This window comes from Oncorhynchus tshawytscha, linkage group LG08 (genome assembly GCF_018296145.1).
Source record: "Oncorhynchus tshawytscha isolate Ot180627B linkage group LG08, Otsh_v2.0, whole genome shotgun sequence".
Lineage (NCBI taxonomy): Eukaryota > Metazoa > Chordata > Actinopteri > Salmoniformes > Salmonidae > Oncorhynchus > Oncorhynchus tshawytscha.
This window is the reverse complement of record NC_056436.1, coordinates 11,482,818-11,502,657: the sequence shown is the minus strand read 5'-3', so window position 1 is coordinate 11,502,657 and position 19,840 is coordinate 11,482,818. Positions and strand designations below refer to the sequence as shown.

General features: G+C 42.3%; 1 protein-coding gene across 1 annotated transcript; it reads right to left on the bottom strand.

Moving 5' to 3' along the window:
- Positions 1 to 9,674: 9,674 nt before the first annotated feature.
- On the bottom strand, positions 9,675 to 19,298 carry LOC112256938 (thioredoxin-related transmembrane protein 1). Its single transcript, XM_024430533.2, has 8 exons — positions 18,903 to 19,298; positions 18,300 to 18,415; positions 17,825 to 17,870; positions 17,194 to 17,322; positions 14,837 to 14,882; positions 13,518 to 13,619; positions 13,128 to 13,194; positions 9,675 to 10,960 (listed from the first exon to the last, which is right to left on the bottom strand). Exons 1-8 carry the CDS (start codon positions 19,103 to 19,105, stop codon positions 10,755 to 10,757), a joined length of 915 nt encoding a protein of 304 aa, XP_024286301.1. The 5' UTR covers positions 19,106 to 19,298; the 3' UTR covers positions 9,675 to 10,754.
- Between the last annotated feature and the right edge of the window lie 542 nt (positions 19,299 to 19,840).

Genomic DNA, 19,840 nt, shown 5'->3' with positions numbered 1-19,840 from the left:
TGAGTAAAAAACAAAACAAACAAACAAGGGTAGTTACTATGGCATCATTCAAAGAGCTGAGACATCTTCATTGGAAGTTCTGTCGTTATAGAGTTTCTTTCCCCATGTTTCCCACCTCCAGTTGTCTATTAGACCTGTGTGAAACCCAGCAGATACATTTCCCTATCTGCGTCTCAGATGGCACCCTAATCCCTATATAGTGCACTACTTTTGGCCATGGCTCTGGTCAAACGTAGTGCACTATGAAGGGCATAGGGTGCCATCTGGGATGTAACCCCTGTGTTTATTCTCACAGGAGCCCATGCTGCTATTTTAGTCCAGCGTTACATACACAGAGAGACAGAGGCATGGATGGAGACAGAAACAAGGGCATGATTTTCTCCCTAAAAATACTATCTGGGGTTTAACAGCCTGCACTTATAGAGAGAGGAGACCTGTGAGCAGAGTCCATTTCTCAACAACATGTATTCATGAAACAACGGAGTTTCACCGATTCATACCACAAACACACAATTACTCACAGACAGTCATGCTTATTGAGAAATGTTACTGTATACAAAAGGCATAAGCCCGAAAACACTATCCCCTGAAGGCAAACACCAGTCCAGACTTAACAAAACAAGTGATGCCTTGTCCGTCCCCTACACCCCTTGCACCTCGCAAACACACACACATAAACATGAACGGACACACGCACAGATACACAGACAGACACACAAACATGAACGGACACACACACACACACACACACACACACACACAAACACAGGGCAGGCGTAAGAGGCAGAAAATACTCCCTATGTACTGATGTCATCCAGCTCCTTAAAACAGGCTAAGTGTAGCAGGAGAGAGTGAGGACAGGGTTAATGGGGGACCATAGCTATTATTGGCTGTACCACATGAAGCCTAAGCTCAGGGTATTGTTTTCCACCTCCCTCTATGGAAGCCCCCTGAAAGCACAGTGTCACAGTACAGAATGATCATGCTGCTGGAGGAGGGTTCGGCCAAGAGGGAGGGGTAGAAGGTGAATTGAGACCCGCCCCTCTTGCTGCCAGATGAGCTGTCATTCTACTCGGGAAGCACTTCCCTTTACACAGGTGGGGAGGAGGACATCTGTGAAACCACCCTGCATGGGTAGGGATGGGAGGGGAGCGCCCTAACCCTAACCCGAGTCACTGTTTCCACCCCAGTGGAGGTGTTGGTGAGAGCACCAGACCATTAAATAAAACAGTGATTTTAGAGGTCCTGCTTTTCCCATCTTCTGCTCAATGGTTGGATATATTACAAGGCTGTTTCAGGGCTGCGTTTCAGAATACAACGTAGGAAGAAACCACATGGAATTAGTGGTAGGCAAGTTAGGTCCCAAAAACTTTTTTTTTTGGACCTAGTCAAAAATGTATTGTGTTAAAGGTTTCATGACGCTTGTATCTAAACCAAAGTAGATATTTTTAAGATTGTTCTATACATCATTTAGGGTCTCTATAAGCCACAATATGAGGTCATAAACTTGTAGCTGTTTGGGATAATATAGTAAAAATGTTTGCCCTGGGTAAGTTGAGCCAATGGCCATGGGGCCTGGCCTATGTTAAAAGTATTTTTTAAAAGTACAAAGGAATTTGTTAGGTGTTAATTAGCCTGTGTTAAAGATGCTTAAAATTATTAAAATACAAAAAAAATGTGTTGAATTGTGTTTGGGAAATAAAGATAGACATGGTTTTAAAAACTTGGTAGTACAGTGCATATGGTATAGTATAGTGTAGTTTAATATAGTGTAGTGTAGTATAATACGGTGTACTATAATATAATGTAGTAAAATATAGTGTAGTGTAGTATAATATATTGTAGTATAATGTAGTGTGGTATAGTGTAGTATACTATAGTATAATGTAGTGTGGTATAGTGTAGTATACTATAGTGTAGTGTAGTATAATGGTGGGCAGTGTAGTACAGTATAGTGTAAAATAATATAGCATAGCGTAGTATAATATAGTATGGTGCAGTATAGAATAGTGTAGTATAATATAGTATAGCGCGGTTTAATATAGTATCGTGTAGTATAGAATTGTGTAGTATAATACAATAGTGTAGTATAATATAGCATAGTGTTGTATAATATAGTGTAGTGTAGTATAATATTATGTAGTATAGTGTAGTGTAGCATAGTGTAGCATTATATAGTGTAGTATAGTATAATATAGTGTAGTGTACAGTTGTGGCCAAAGGTTTTGAGAATGACACAAATATTAATTTTCACCAAGTCTGCTGCCTCAGTTTGAATGATGGCAATTTGCATGTACTCCAGCATGTTATGAAGAGTGATCAGATGAATTGCAATTAATTGCAAAGTCCCTCTTTGCCATGCAAATGAACTGAATCCCCAAAAAACATTTCCACTGCATTTCAGCCCTGCCACAAAAGGACCAACTGACATTATGTCAGTGATTCTCTCGTTAACACAGGTGTGAGTGTTGATGAGGATAAGGCTGGAGCTCACTCTGTTATGCTGATTGAGTTCGAATAACAGATTAGAAGCTTCAAAATGAAGGTGGTGCTTGGAATCATTGTTCTTCCTCTGTCAATCATGGTTACCTGCAAGGAAACGCGTGCCGTCATCATTGCTTTGCACAAAAAGGCCTTCACAGGCAAGGATATTGCTGTCAGTAAGATTGCACCTAAATCAACCATTTATCGGATCATCAAGAACTTTAAGGAGAGCGGTTCAATTATTGTGAAGAAGGCTTCAGGGCGCCCAAGAAAGTCCAGCAAGCACCAGGACCGTCTCCTAAAGTTGATTCAGCTGCGAGATCGGGGCACCACCAGTACAGAGCTTGCTCAGGAATGTCAGCAGGCAGGTTTGAGTGCATCTGCACGCACAGTGAGGTGAAGACTTTTGGAGGATGGCCTGGTGTCAAGAAGGGCAGCAAAGAAGTCACTTCTCTCCCGGAAAAACATCAGGGACAGACTGATATTCTGCAAAAGGTACAGGGATTGGACTGCTGAGGACTGGGGTAAAGTCATTTTCTCTGATTTTCTCCCCTTTCCGATTGTTTGGGGCATCCGGAAAAAAGCTTGTCCGGAGAAGACAAGGTGAGTGCTACCAGTCCTGTGTCATGCCAACAGTAAAGCATCCTGAGATCATTCATGTGTGGAGTTGCTTCTCAGCCAAGGGAGTGGGCTCACTCACAATTTTACCTAAGAACACAGCCATGAATAAAGAATGGTACCAACACATCCTCCGAGAACAACTTCTCCCAACCATCCAGGAACAGTTTGGTGACGAACAATGCCTTTTCCAGCATGATAGAGCACCTTGCCATAAGGCAAAAGCGATAACTAAGTGGCTCGGGGAACAAAACATCGATATTTTTGGTCCATGGCCAGGAAACTCCCTAGACCTTAATCCCATTGAGAACTCATGGTCAATCCTCAAGAGGCAGGTGGACAAACAAAAACCCACAAATTCTGACAAACTCCAGGCGTTGATTATGCAAGAATGGGCTGCCATCAGTCAGGGTGTGGCCGAGAAGTTAATTGACAGCATGCCAGGGCAGATTGCAGAGGTCTTGAAAAAGAAGGGTCAACACTGCAAATATTGACACTTTGCATCAACTTCATGCAATTGTCAATAAAAGCCTTTGACGCTTATGAAATGCTTGTAATTATACTTCAGTATTCCATCATCTGACAAAAATGGCCTCCCGGGTGGCGCAGTGGTCTAAGGCACTGCATCGAAGTGCTAGCTGTGCCACCAGAGATTCTGTTTTTTTTAATCCAGGCTCTGTTGCAGCCGACCGCGACCGGTAGGCCCATGGGGTGGCGCACAATTGGTCCAGTGTCGTTAGGGAGGGTTTGGCCACCTTGTCTCATTGCGCACTAGCGACTCCTGTGGCAGGCTGGGTGCAGTGCATGCTGACCAGGTTGCCAATTGTACGGTGTTTCCTCCGACACATTGGTGCAGCTGGCTTCCGGGTTGGATGGGCAGTGCGGCTTGGTTGGGTTGTGTCTCAAAACTTTTGGCCATGATAGTGTAGTATAATGTAGTGTAGTGCAGTACTGTATAGTGTAGTATAACATAGTGTAGAGTAGCGTCACAATAGATGTAGCGTCACAATGAGCTGCAGTGCCGTGTTAGGTCACCCCTGGTGCTTGTTTCCTGAGTGTCCCTCCTCATTAATCACACAGGAGGCAGAAGAAGGACACACACACACAACCTCTCTGTGGTTGAGTCAGCCAGTGAGAGAGGCAGGATCATATAACACAAGGTTGTTTTTCAGTTTGAGGCAGACATTCCCTTCAGGTCTCTGGCCCAGGGGCTTCTAGTCAAACAGGCCTCTTTCCCACAACTTACCTCTTCTGGTCTCTGGCCCATGGGCTTCAAGTCAAACAGGCCTCTCTATCCCACTCCTTACCTCTTCTGGTCTCTGGCCCATGGGCTTCAAGTCAAACAGGCCTCTCTTCCCCACTCCTTACCTCTTCTGGTCTCTGGCCCAGGGGCTTCTAGTCAAACAGGCCTCTCTTCCCCACTCCTTACCTCTTCTGTTCTCTTGCCCAGGGGCTTCTAGTCAAACAGGGCTCTCTATCCCACTCCTTACCTCTTCTGGTCTCCTGCCCAGGGGCTTCAAGTCAAACAGGCCTCTCTATCCCACTCCTTACCTCTTCTGGTCTCTGGCCCATGGGCTTCAAGTCAAACAGGCCTCTCTTCCCCACTCCTTACCTCTTCTGGTCTCTGGCCCCTAGTCTTCAGGTCAAACAGGCCTCTCTTCCCCACTCCTTACCTCTTCTGGTCTCTGGCCCATGGGCTTCAAGTCAAACAGGCCTCTCTTCCCCACTCCTTACCTCTTCTGGTCTCTGGCCCCTAGTCTTCAGGTCAAACAGGCCTCTCTTCCCCACTCCTTACCTCTTCTGGTCTCTGGCCCATGGGCTTCAAGTCAAACAGGCCTCTCTTCCCCAATCCTTACCTCTTCTGGTCTCTTGCCCAGGGGCTTCTAGTCAAACAGGCCTCTCTTCCCCACTCCTTACCTCTTCTGGTCTCTGGCCCATGGGCTTCTAGTCAAACAGGCCTCTCTATCCCACTCCTTACCTCTTCTGGTCTCTTGCCCAGGGGCTTCAAGTCAAACAGGCCTCTCTATCCCACTCCTTACCTCTTCTGGTCTCTGGCCCAGGGGCTTCTCGTCAAACAGGCCTCTCTTCCCCACTCCTTACCTCTTCTGGTCTCTGGCCCAGGGGCTTCAAGTCAAACAGGCCTCTCTATCCCACTCCTTACCTCTTCTGGTCTCTGGCCCCTAGTCTTCAAGTCAAACAGGCCTCTCTTTCCCACTACCAACTTAAATACATGTGTGCTGTATAGAAGTCAAAAGGACTGGACTTCCAGAGTTCTCCCATGGATGTTGGGTGGTAGGGGAGAGTGGGGTACGTTGAGCCATTTTGTACATTCAGCATCACTCCATCAAGGGAAATATAGTATTCTTTCTAACAAAGACATCTACATACTGTATTTTTCAGGATGTTGTGTGTTCCTGTAAATAATGACAATTCATGCAAACATTACAAATTTGAAAACATTGCTCGTCCGAATTAAGTGGTCTCTTGGTACACCCATAACATACATGTACACACTATACACCCATGATAACACACACATGATAACATACGCCCTATACACACACAACATACACACACACGATAACAGACGCACTATACACACACATAACATAAAACCATGTCTATCTTTGTTTCCTAAACACAATTCAACAATCAGAATCATTTTAATAATTGGTATTAATAATTGGTAATAATGGTATTTTAATAGAGTCCTCTCTCTGCACCATCACCAGCTCCAGTCGGAGTCCTCTCTCTGCACCTTCACCAGCTCCAGTCGGAGTCCTCTCTCTGCACCATCACCAGCTCCAGTCGGAGTCCTCTCTCTGCACCATCACCAGCTCCAGTCGGAGTCCTCTCTCTGCACCTTCACCAGCTCCAGTCGGAGTCCTCTCTCTGCACCTTCACCAGCTCCAGTCGGAGTCCTCTCTCTGCACCTTCACCAGCTCCAGTCGGAGTCCTCTCTCTGCACCTTCACCAGCTCCAGTCTGACCTCCCAGCTCCAGTCTGAGTCCTCTCTCTGCACCATCACCAGCTCCAGTCGGAGTCCTCTCTCTGCACCTTCACCAGCTCCAGCGGAGTCCTCCACCTTCACCAGCTCCAGTCGGAGTCCTCTCTCTGCACCTCACCAGCTCAGTCTGAGTCCTCTCTCTGCACCTTCACCAGCTCCAGTCGGAGTCCTCTCTCTGCACCTTCACCAGCTCCAGTCGGAGTCCTCTCTCTGTACCTTCACCAGCTCCAGTCTGAGTACTCTCTCTGCACCCTCCCTCAGCTCTAGTCAGTATCTAGAACAAATTACACCCTATTCCCTATATAGTGTACTACTTTTAAGGGTAGTACACTATATAGGGAATAGGGTGCCATTTGAGACGTACTAGAAGGTATCCCCCAGAGGCCAGAGAGCACAGCAAGCTTAGAGTTATTAGTCGTATGTATAGGATACACATGGTATACATCATCCAGCGAAATGTTACCTTGCAGGTTCCTTCTGAACAATGCAACAATAATAAGCAATAAGAAAAGATAAGAAAACCAACACAAAGTAAATGGCTCAGTAGAATTAACATTGTAATAACCCCACCCCCCAACAAAAACAAATTAAGTAAAACTCAACATGAGTAGGATTGCAATTTCCTGTTTCCAATTCCCATTTTTATTAAAGCTACTAACACATTGACCTAGCAAGTACCAGTATGCACTAAACATTTACAGTGGGGTTTTCAGCATTACTGAAAAGTATGCAGGATAAATAGCTACTATGGTAGCACAAATGCAATTGTTTCAAGACAGTGGAAAACAACATTGCCACCTATTGGACATTCGTAGTATTACAAAACTGCTATTACACTAAGCTGTACTGTAGGTCTACTCGGGCTCAAACCCTGTCATGAATACAGGAATTAAAAGCTTGGGGTCTGTCATTGTACAACTCTAAAGGTACATACATCTAGAAGAGTGGTCTAGGACCTAGGACCTAAGAGAGCCCTAGGACCATGCCCCAGGACTACCTGACCTGATGACTCCTGGCTGTACCCCATTCCATCTGGTTGTACGGCTGCTCTGCCTGCAACTATGGAACCCTGACCTTGTCCTGGACCTGCTATTTCAACTCCCTCTGTCTCTATTTCGCTCTCTCACCTGCTGTCTCGACCTCTGAATGCTCAGCTATGAAAAGCCAACTTTTACTCCTGACCTGTTGCACCCTCTATAACCACTGGTACTATTATCTGACCATCTATGAATGTTTGAACATCTTGTAGAATGATCTGGCCTTAGTGGCCATGTACTCTTTTACCTCCACCCGGCACAGCTAGAAGAGGACTGGCCACCTCTCAGAGCCTGGTTCCTCTCTAGATTTCTTCCTAGCTTCTGTCTCTGCATTGCTTGCTCTTTGGGGTTTTCAGCTGTGTATTTGTAAATCACTTTGTGACAAATTTTGATGTAAAAAGTGCATTATAAAATACATTTGATAGAGTTCATCTACGCAATTTCTAGAAGTTATCGTAAAACCTCACAGTCCATCACTCACTGTGAGTCACCTAATAAAAATGGACATTGCCGTCACACAGAGTGACAAGTACAGATCGATCCAAACAGGAGTTGATTCTTTATTGAAAGAGCTCTCGTTGGACACAGGTAAGAACAGTTGTCTCAGTGTTCTACGTGACATCTCTCCATGCTTCGCAAATGGCACCCTATTCCCTATATAATGCACTACTATCGACCTGCACTATATATAGGGAGCCATTTAGGACACGCCCTGCAGCTGAAACGAGGAAAGCTAGAAGCCACAGTTACATTTTAAACCACATGGATCCATGTTAAATGTTCAGGTGGGCGTATTTTGATGTTGTACCCTTGTCACAACTTGAGGAAATAGCTTGTAGGAAAGAAATAATAGCATTTAAAAAGAGAAGTCAAAAGAGAAGTCATTGCTAAAAATGTGGAACCTCAACACAGGTCATAGGTCTAAACCGGTCTGTTATACAAAGCTGAAATACATAAAAACTGGTTTTTGTGAGCATCTGTCAGTTCTTACAGATAATGAAATGTCAGTAAAATACAAGTCCCCGGTTACAATGCCACTTCTACTGCCCACTCAGAAAATGTAAAACACTATTTTATGAACGATGCACAGTTCAGTCACAAAGTCCTTCTTGTGAGACGTCCTGTTCTACTGAAATAACACGACCAAACTAAATCCATAAAGCATCTCAGTATAGGAGTGCTGATCTAGGATCAGTTGACACATCTTATTCATATGATTCAAAAAGGTAAAACTGATCTCAGGTCAGCACTCCTACCTCCGACGCTTTACGGGCCTTGGCTATGACCATTGGTACTCTGCATCGACTGCCCTGGGGATTTACCTTTGCCTCTTTTCAAACCATGAAAATAGCTTAATGACCTCGAGTTCAAACTCTTAGGGACAGTTAAGCCTAGTCCTGAAGAATGTACATTGAAATAGCTTTTCATTCCAGGATTAGGCTTCCAGGAAATTTCAGTTAAACTTCAAAAAGCAGTCTCTCTCTCTCTCTCACACACACACACACCTCTACCCCCATCCCCCTTCTCTCGCCATCCCCCTCCCCCCACTCTCCCTCCCTCTCACACAGAGAGTAAAGCAGGAGCCAGAAAACTAAGGAGCAGAAGTAGGGTTAAAATAACATCACCTGTCACGCATCCCAAATGGCTCCCTGTTCCCTATATAATGCACTACTTTTGACCAGAGCTATATGGGTCTTGGTCAACAGTAGTGAACTATATAGGGGATAGAGTGCCATTTGTGACCAGGATATTGAAGAACCCCCATAATAATTGTAGTTGTAAAGACGGCATGCATTGTGTCTGACTGACCTGACAGCACTAAACTATTTCCAATTAATGTGGAAGAACATCTCACACAGAGATGAACACAAGATACAAATCTCACATACATTCCACTACCAGCTTTACAAAGGGGTGGATATTAGCTTTACAGCAGAGATCAACAAAACAAGGTTATTAACATTTTACACCACAATATCTTTGTATCATGCTGGGGTTGTGAACGCAGCCCTGTTCTGGCCAAACAAGGGGCGTCTTCACAACTCCAAAACAGTTCAATCGTTAATGATCCATACTGATCAACGTCCACCTCCAGGGAGGTTTAGTAAGCACCACAATCTTTTCATAAAGTGGAGTGAGACTTCCTCAAAACAAGGCAGGCAGCAAATAGCAGTTCCCTTCCACCAGAGATGAAAGCAACAACTGTACAACTCAACATCTTGGTGTCGACCAAACAGAAACATACGAAGGGGCCGAAGAGATTTGATCTTAGTTGCCTGTAGAAAAGCAAACTGCACTGCGCTCACTAAAGCATTATGAAGTTCAAGGGTGGGCGGATACCAGGTCTGTCAAGGAAGACTTGGACGAAAACAAACAATATGCTTTCTGAGGTAAATAAAATAATAAAATAAAAAGTGGAAGAGGAGAAACAGAAATATACAGATGGAAGATATACACTGAGTGGACAAAACATTAAGAACTCCTGCTCTTTCCCCTTATTGATGTCACTTGTTAAACACAATCAGTCTGACCAATTGAGGCTGTTCTGAGGTCAAAAGAGGGTGAAACTCAATGTTAGGAAGGTGTTCCTAATGTTTTGGACACACAGTGTACAATGAAATAATGATCAAGAGCTGTATATAATTTGTTGAACAGGGATTAATGAAGAATACACTAAAAACAAAAGAAATGCATAGCACACAAAGCGGTAAAATGATCCTGTTCTAGTGCCCTCCATAGCGTCAGGTAAACTCCACCCAAACACGATCCGAAGGGATTCGTTTCATTAGTCCATTGCTGACATAGTCACAAAAGGTTTTGCTTGTCAGCACTCAAGTTTTCAAGATATGCAACTTTCAAAACACAGAAATCATCCCCGCATGATGCAGTTTGTATCACATGAGACAAAATGTATCACACGGGGATGATTTCTGGATTTTGAAAGTTACACATATTTTGGGACTGTCAACAATGGACTAATAAAACAAAAAAATTATTTGAGGTGGAATTTTCCTTGAAACCTCACCTAACCACCCAATTGATCAGTTTCAAAAGAACAAGGATGAACAGGTGTTCATTGTGTTCATTAAGGACAATTTTTGTAAAAATCTTTACCAACGGAGAATGAAAAAGGAGAATTTCATATTGGACATGGATAAACACTTCCTGTTCCAGTCTGTTTACCTTCATTTGATGCCTAAAGAACATGATAATGGTGTTGGGCGTGTGCAGTAGCACCTCCAGTCCAGGGGAGGGTGCTGGTGGTGAGAGCAGAGCGGTCAGAATACGGGGCACTCCTGGTGAAGCTGAAGGGAGAAGAAGCAAGGCGTCGCCGAAGCGTGGCCAGCGTGGCCAGCGTGTTGCTATGGCTCTGTCTGCTGTAAACTCTACTGCTGCTCAGGACCAGGTCCCGTGTTCATAAAGCACCGCAGAATGGGAGTGCTGATCTGGGATCAGTTCCACCTGTCCATCTTAGTTATCATGATCTAAAAATCCTAGATCAGTACTCCTATTCTGAGGCACTTTATAAAAATGACCTTAAGCCCCAAACCAGGCCCCCTCCCCTTCCTCGCTGTTTGAAGGGGCATCTTCAGTTCCCCTCCAGGCCTCTAGGAGTCCTCATCCTGGTCCTCGCGGTTGCCCACCACCCTTTTTCGCAGCACCTCCTCTGGACGCCCCTCGGGAGACGCTCTCCTCCTCCTCCAGACATCGTCCTGTTCTCCATCTTCATCGTCCTCATCATCCTCTTCTCCGTCCGCTTCCTGCTCCTCCTCCAGCTGCTGAATTAGCCTGGCTTGTTCCATTGTCTGTTTCTCTGGAATGGGACAATAAAGACTATATGAATAACGGGACAATAAAGTCTATAAATAACAGGACAATAAAGTCTATATGAATAACAGGACAATAAAGACTATATGAATAACAGAACAATAAAGACAATATGAATAACAGGACAATAAAGACTATATGAATAACAGGACAATAAAGACTATATGAATAACAGGACAATAAAGACTATATGAATAACAGGACAATAAAGACTATATGAATAACAGGACAATAAAGACTATATGAATAACAGGACAATAAAGACTATATGAATAACAGGACAATAAAGACTATATGAATAACAGGACAATAAAGACTATATGAATAACAGGACAATAAAGACTATATGAATAACAGGACAATAAAGACTATATGAATAACAGGACAATAAAGACTATATGAATAATAGGACAATAAGAATGACAGACAATAAAAATGACAGGACAATAAAGACTATATAAATAACAGGACAATAAAGACTATATAAATAACAGAACAATAAAGACTATATGAATAACAGGACAATAAAGACTATATGAATAACAGGACAATAAAGACTATATGAATAACAGGACAATAAGAATAACAGGACAATAAGAATAACAGGACAATAAAGACTATATGAATAACAGGACAATAAAGACTATATGAATAACAGGACAATAAAGACTATATGAATAACAGGACAATAAAGACTATATGAATAACAGGACAATAAAGACTATATAAATAACAGACAATAAAGACTATATGAATAACAGGACAATAAAGACTATATGACAATAACAGGACAATAAAGACTATATGAATAACAGGACAATAAAGACTATATGAATAACAGGACAATAAAGACTATATGAATAACAGGACAATAAAGACTATATGAATAACAGGACAATAAAGACTATATGAATAACAGGACAATAAAGACTATATGAATAACAGGACAATAAAGACTATATGAATAACAGGACAATAAAGACTATATGAATAACAGGACAATAAGAATAACAGGACAATAAAGACTATATGAATAACAGGACAATAAAGACTATATGAATAACAGGACAATAAAGACTATATGAATAACAGGACAATAAAGACTATATGAATAACAGGACAATAAAGACTATATGAATAACAGGACAATAAAGACTATATGAATAACAGGACAATAAAGACTATATGAATAACAGGACAATAAGAATAACAGGACAATAAAGACTATATAAATAACAGGACAATAAAGACTATATGAATAACAGAATAAATAACAGACAATAAAGACTATATAAATAACAGGACAATAAAGACTATATGGAATAACAGGACTAATAATAACAGACAATAAAGACTATATGAATAACAGGACAATAAAGACTATATGAATAACAGGACAATAAAGACTATATGAATAACAGGACAATAAAGACTATATGAATAACAATAACAGGACAATAAAGACTATATAACAGAATAACAGGACAATAAAGACTATATGAATAACAGGAAAGACAATAAAGACAATAAAGACTATATAAATAACAGAACAATAAAGACTATATGAATAACAGGACAATAAAGACTATATGAATAACAGGACAATAAAATAACAGACTATATATAAATAACAGGACAATAAAGACTATATGACATAAAGACAGGGACAATAAAGACTATATAAATAACAGAAATAACAGGAATAATAAAGACTATATAAATAACAGAACAATAAAGACTATATGAATAACAGGACAATAAAGACTATATAAATAACAGGACAATAAAGACTATATGAATAACAGGACAATAAAGACTATGAATAACAGGACAATAAAGACTATATAAATAACAGGACAATAAAGACTATATAAATAACAGAACAATAAAGACTATATGAATAACAGGACAATAACAAAGTCATTATATTACATCCTGCATGCCACTGCTCCTACACTAAAAACAGAACTGTCCACAACGTAAGAATACAAAAAAGACATGTCTGTTCTCTGTAAAGACAAATGATAAAAGATGACCATAATCTTCTACTTCTATATCCGCCCCAAGAGCTCAGCACATAACACAGTGCTACACAGCACATTTCACAAAGTTACATTTGCATGGACGTGGATTCTCTGTCATCTCATACTCACTCTGGTAGTAGTTTGGGGAGTTAAATCGTCGTGATGGGAAGACAAAATCTGCAATGAACACCAGTATCTGGAAGAGAAGGCACAAGAGAAGTTGTCTCGGTTGGTGAGGGGAGCAGATGTTACTGTAAAATATTGAGATCTCGCTCTCTTTCTTTGCCTCCAGTAACTTCCACAGCCTGTCATTTTTCCAACAAAATACAAAATGAGATGCATTTGCTCCATTGTTTACATGTGTCTTGGTGGTCCACTATGTGAGGGCACGCACATAATACTAAATAATAACAACACTTTTTATATGACCGGACGCCTTTCAGAACACCTTACATTAAAAAGATAAATCAAAAGACACATCACACAGAGATTGAATATCAAGGAGTATGACTAACGTACCAGTCCCAGGACTAGGCCAGAGAAGAGAGTGGCCAGTCCAAAGATGACATATGAGCCCCACACTGGAATCCCCAAATGCTCTATCAGGTAGTTATGGCAACGCTGGAGGGGAGAGAACAAGAAGTCAACTGTCAGTTTCAACTTGGCAATGTCTTAGCAATTTTTTACAAACAAGCGAAGGATTAAAAATATGCTTCAAATGAAAACTGAGATGACTGCATTAAAAGATAAATAGAGTAACAACAATATAGACTATATACACTGAGTGTACAAAACATTAAGGACAGCTGTTTTTTCTGTGACAGAAGACTGACCAGGTGAAAGGTGTGATCCCGTATTGATGTCACCTGTTAAATCCACTTCAAATCAGTGTAGATGATGGGGAGGAGACAGGTTAAATAAGGATTTTTAAGCCTCGAGACAATTGAGACATGGAGTGTGGGCAGCAGGTGTCTTTGATCGGGGTGGGGCAGCAGGTGTCTTTGATCGGGGTGGGGCAGCAGGTGTCTTTGATCGGGGTGGGGCAGCAGGTGTCTTTGATCGGGGTGGGGCAGCAGGTGTCTTTGATCGGGGTGGGGCAGCAGGTGTCTTTGATCGGGGTGGGGCAGCAGGTGTCTTTGATCGGGAGGGGCAGCAGGTGTCTTTGATCGGGGTGGGGCAGCAGGTGTCTTTGATCGGGGTGGGGCAGCAGGTGTCTTTGATCAGGGTGGGGCAGCAGGTGTCTTTGATCAGGGTATGGTAGTAGATGCCAGACGCACCAGTTTGTGTCAAGAACTGCAAAGCTGCTGTTTTTTCCCACACTCAACAGTTTCCTGTGTGTATCAAGAATGGTCCACCACCCAAAGGACATCCAGCCAACTTGACACAACCGTGGGAAGCATTGGAATCAACATGGGCCAGCATCCCTGTAGAACGCTTTCAACACCTTGTAGAGTGCATGTCCCGACATATTGAGGCTGTTCTGAGGGCAAAGGTTAAGGTGAGATTTGAATGGAGAAACCTGATCTGAGAGCAGCACTGCGTTTCTGTCCATTCTATCAGTATCAACACATGCCTCAACGACACACGTATGGAACGTTCTCTCTGCATGGTGTTCTGGGAAATATGGTACATCTTTGGCGTTGTAGGAAAGATGCATCGTTAAAAAAAAACTCTGTAAGCCCAAAGTCCATCGCTATCGGGAAACCGGGCCCTGGTCAAAGTTCAAAGGTGGTGCACTACATAGGGAGCCATTTGGGATGCAGACAGTGTTAGTGAGGGTGTGGTGTTGGTGTGTGGTGTCTGACAGCTCACAGAGTGAAGGCAAAAGCAGCACTCACCCTAATGAACATTGACAGCTTGAAGAGAGCGGACATTGTGTTCATCCTTCAGGGGGAGAAAAGGGAGAAATACCTTTTAGACATTTTAATTTAGATCATTTAAGAATTACCAGCTAACCTGGTTAAAGTGTCAAACTATCATGGTCCAAACACAACAAGAAAGTTGTGAAGACGGTACGACAACACATTTTCCCCCTCAGGAGACTGAAAAGCTGTCATCGTCGGCCCCAGATCTGCACCATTGAGAGCATCCTGACCGGTTGCATCACCGCCTGGTATGGCAACTGCTCGGCATCCGACTGTAAGGCGCTACAGAGGGTAGTGCGTACGGCCAGTACATTACTGGGAACAAGCATCCTGCCATCCAGGACCCAAATACTAGGCGGTGTCAGAGGAAGGCCCAAAAAAATTGCCAAAGACTCAGGTCATCCAAGTCAGACTGTTCGCTCTGCTAACACACGGAAAGTGGTACCGGAGCGCCAAGTCTAGGTCTAAAAGGCTCCTTAACAGCTTCTACCTCCAAACCATAAGACTGTTGAACAACTGATCAAGTCGCCACCCGGACTATTGCCCCCCCTCCTTTGTTTTAACACTGCTGCAACTCGCTGTGTATTATCTATTCAGTTACTTTACCCCTACCTACATGTACAAATTACCTCTAACCTGTACCTCCGCACATTGATTCGGTACTGGTACCCCTGTATATAGCCTCATTATTGTTATTTTATTGTGTTACTTTATTTAGTAAATATTTTCTTAACTCCGTTTTCTTAAACTGCATTGTTGGTTAAGGGCTTGCGAGTAATCATTTCACTATAAGGTCTACACCTGTTGTATTCAGAGCATGTGACAAATAAAATGTGATTTGAAGTGTCAGAGTGGCTGACAGGCACCCTATTCCTTATATTCCTACCTTTGACTAGGGCTCTGATGAAAAGTATTGCACTATGCAGGGAATAGGGTGCCATTTGGGGTATACAGACTTGGGTGTGTCGGTTGGATGTTTAAACACAAAACTAAGAGGCTGAGTAACTAGTGTAGCGTTTGGATATGTCCTGTTGTCCTCAAGCGTAGCATTTGGATATGTTTTTATTTATTTTTAATTTCACCTTTGTTTAACCAGGTAGGCTAGTTGAGAACAAGTTCTCATTTACAACTGCGACCTGGCCAAGATAAAGCATAGCAGTTCGACACAAACAACGACACAGAGTTACACATGGAATGAACAAACATACAGTCAATAATACAGTAGGAAAAAAAAATTAAACAAAGTGTTTATAACAGTGAGTGGAAATTAGGTCAAATAAGGGAGTTAATTAAGGCAATAAATAGGCAAGATGGCAATTACACACTGGAATGGTAGATGTGCAAGTAGAGATACTGTGGTGCTAAATAAATACAGTATGGGGATGAGGTAGATAGATGGGCTGTATACAGATGGGCTATGAACAGGTGCAGTGATCTGTGAGCTGCTCTGACAGCTGGTTCTTAAAGCTAGTGAGGGAGATGGGAATCTCCAGCTTCAGTGATGTTTGCAGTTCGGAGTGATAAGAAGAATGTGCTTGGTTAGGAGTAAAAACAGGTTGTGGTTTTAGAGACGACCACACATGGTAGTGGACTGCAGCTTTATTCACTGTTATCTACTTCTTTAAAACATACTGGCTACATTCAGACTCAGTCACTACATGTTGTAAAGCAGGGACGGGTAACTGGTGATCCACAGGCCCCTTTTGTAGGGCCACGCATAAAAAAACACACATGATATATATATATATCAACTTACTGTTAAGAGTTAGAATAGTAGAATACACAAGGTGCAATTTCAAAATATGGTTGTGCATCAGCAGTTTTGCCCTTGAAAGCCCATTTCAGCAAAACTACATTTGGGGGGGTAAGTTAGACCAGCAGCCAGCTATCTAAACTCATATTAATCATGCTCAAATTACAGACCGGGGAACCCCCATTGATTTTGTTTGTCACTCTCACCCAGTTATCATATTAAAAACAGCAAACATTTCTCTCCGCTCCATGGCAAAATGTCAGGGGGGCTCTGACTGCATGTGTGGGTATGGATGTGGGTAAGCAGACCCGCGAGCCACTGCGGCCCCAACCCCATTAAAATTGCCCATCCCTGTTAAAGTCTTAAGAGGCCTGGTTGAGGCCAAAATGTCACAAATATCCCAACTTCAATTCATCATTTCTCAACAATCCTTTTAGACAGAAGGGTAAATAAACATCCTTCCTTCAAAAGGACCTTTTCATGCATTACATTTCAGTATCCCCCCTCCAGTTTCACACATTAAGGCCCCGTATTGAAAGGAGACTCACATCAATCAATCAATTATGAATCCACTCACATGAAGGAAGATGGTCCAAACCAGGAAGACACGGGCTCAATGCCCTGCCATTTCTTCTCATCAATAAAGCTTAGCAAGTCATCTTTGGTGCGAGCCCCCTGGTACCTCCTGAACACACCATCCTTACAGCTGACACACACACACACACACACACCACACACACACACACACACACACAGTGTCATCATAGAGATCTATCACAATTAAAGACAAATTAAGAAACCAATATTGTGGCATTAAGCACAACAAAAAACAGTTAGATTATTTGCCCATTGTGCCACTAAGCAATAATAGGGTCATATATTTACAGTTCTTCTACCATTGACAGACAAGGTTTTACAGCAACATATAAGGCTAGTGTCTAAACTGGGTCTAGAATCATAACAGTAGCAACAACAACAAAAAGAACATGCTAGAAAGACACTTCCTCTTCCTGACAAAGTCTGAAGCTAAAGTATAACAGCATCTCACATTCCAGTGAGGGTTACTGGTTAAAATGTGGTTGTAAGATTATCACATTTCCTGATTAGTCTATGATGGGATGATGGGTGGTGGTTGAGTTTTGTTGGCCTGCGTCTGTGAGAGGAACAGGATGTGAGACATTGCTTGAGGCACTAGAGAGATAACTTACTGGTAGATGGTCGGAAGTGAAGTGATGATGAATCGCCCGCTCAAACCTAAGGCGTGGGTGGGGGGGGTGGCGGCGGGAGGAGAGAGCAGAATGTTAGTGAATATGACTAAATATCTCTCTGAATGAGTCCAACATCATCTTGTTCTTGACTGATATTACAAAGGGTCTACAAAAACACGATAGACCTAACAAATTATATCAAATGGTAATAGTGGACTATAGCTTGATCAGATTACATGTGTCGTCTCAACTACAAAAGATAGCGGACCTCTCCCCTTCTCAATCCTCTGAAAGCAGTAGGGTGCAGCTGGCCCAAGAGACAGTGATCTTTGGTCTGTTTAGCATTTTACCCACTAAAGGTTAAGATTTGGATTGGAGAAGCTAGGATGATCTGTACCATTGAAAACTTCACGAAACATGAGAAGGGAAATTATTAATAGGGAGTCAGGAAGCCAGGGAGATATACATAACGTACCAGGCTGTTCAGTAACGTCCACCTTGGCTATGTTGACGCCCATGTCCTCACCCCAGTCGGCAAACTCATTCCACACGGGCTGGAGCTGTTGGCACGCCGGACACCACGGGGCAAAACTGCCGGGGACGAGAGAGGTGGGGCCAAACATTGGCATGACAATAACATTAAACGTTAGATACCGTTTTTCAACAACAGAAATATCTGACACGGCTATCCAAGATTCAATGGCAGCAGGTGTCAACATGTTATGAGTGACAGGTTAACTACACCATACAACTAACGTTAGCTACATAACAAAAACACTCCGTAGTCCAGCAGCCTAGCTCTATCTTTCCAACTCCACCATGCCATGGTCTGTCACATCATTTGAGATTAAAAGCGTGGATTTTTTAGATTGTTAGCTGCAAGCCTATGAAACAATGTAACGTTAGCAAGCCATCTATCTAAAATAAGAAACTATCTAGCTAGGTGTGGCGTGGTAATCAACAAGTGCCGATTCAAGACTAGAGAACGACCTATTGCAAAGTAACGTTAGCTGTATGTATTGGCAGCCTAACTAAGCAGTTAGTTTACCATGCTTGCTACCTAGCTAGATGGACTTACAATTCAATCATCCATTCCCCTGCCAAGATGTCTTCCCAGTTTCCGTCCGTGATCTCTTTGAGGCTGCTCGGTTTGGCCAAGGATGGATGCGACGTCAGGTAAATAAGCAAAACGAGTGAACATGTCAAGAGATTAGATTTTGATCGCCAGGGTAAAGAAGATAACATAGCGTCGCCAATTTTGCGATCCAGCAAAGGCGCCATGTTTAGGTCAACTAATCTACCGTTTCTACTTCCGTTTACCTAGTTACCTCTGAAACCGCCCTTCTCAGCAGTTTTTTAAACAACTGTAAAATATACTGCTGACATTGACAGCTCTCTAATGTCACAGAAAAACACACAAGGGGTGGTATCTTATTTTCTAGTTTAGCAATTTAGCAATGCAAAAATATGTGTTTATTGCATCTTCCGTTGCGGCTTTTGGCACGCAAATGAAATGTACCATTCAAGACCGCAACGTTTTGCAACGTCTTGAAATAATCCGTTTCTGCTTTATGTTTACCACCAGAAAGTGCCACTGTGACCCATAACGTGTTTGTGTGTGTGATACGGTTTGAATAGAGAAAACAATGCATTTAAAATACCTAAAACTATACTTTTTGTGCAATTCATATCAATAGCCTACATTAGGTTTTCCTTTCATTATTTTTTATCTGATGTTAGTGCGTCACCTATGCCTAAACTTTAGGGCCTAACTGTACATTAGCCAAATACATGCCAATTGCAAATGCGCTTTGGAATTTGGGCAGAACAATTTAATCGATCCACTGAGGCAAAAAAAGACAATGGGAAAGGGGGATGTTTATTATCTATTTCAGTTGGTTTGGCAATGTAAACATGTTTCCCATGTCAATAAAGCCATTTGATTTGAATTTGATATTAAAGCCACGTTCACCTGCTATTCGGAACTAGGAAACTCTGAAATGTTCTACTTGTTAA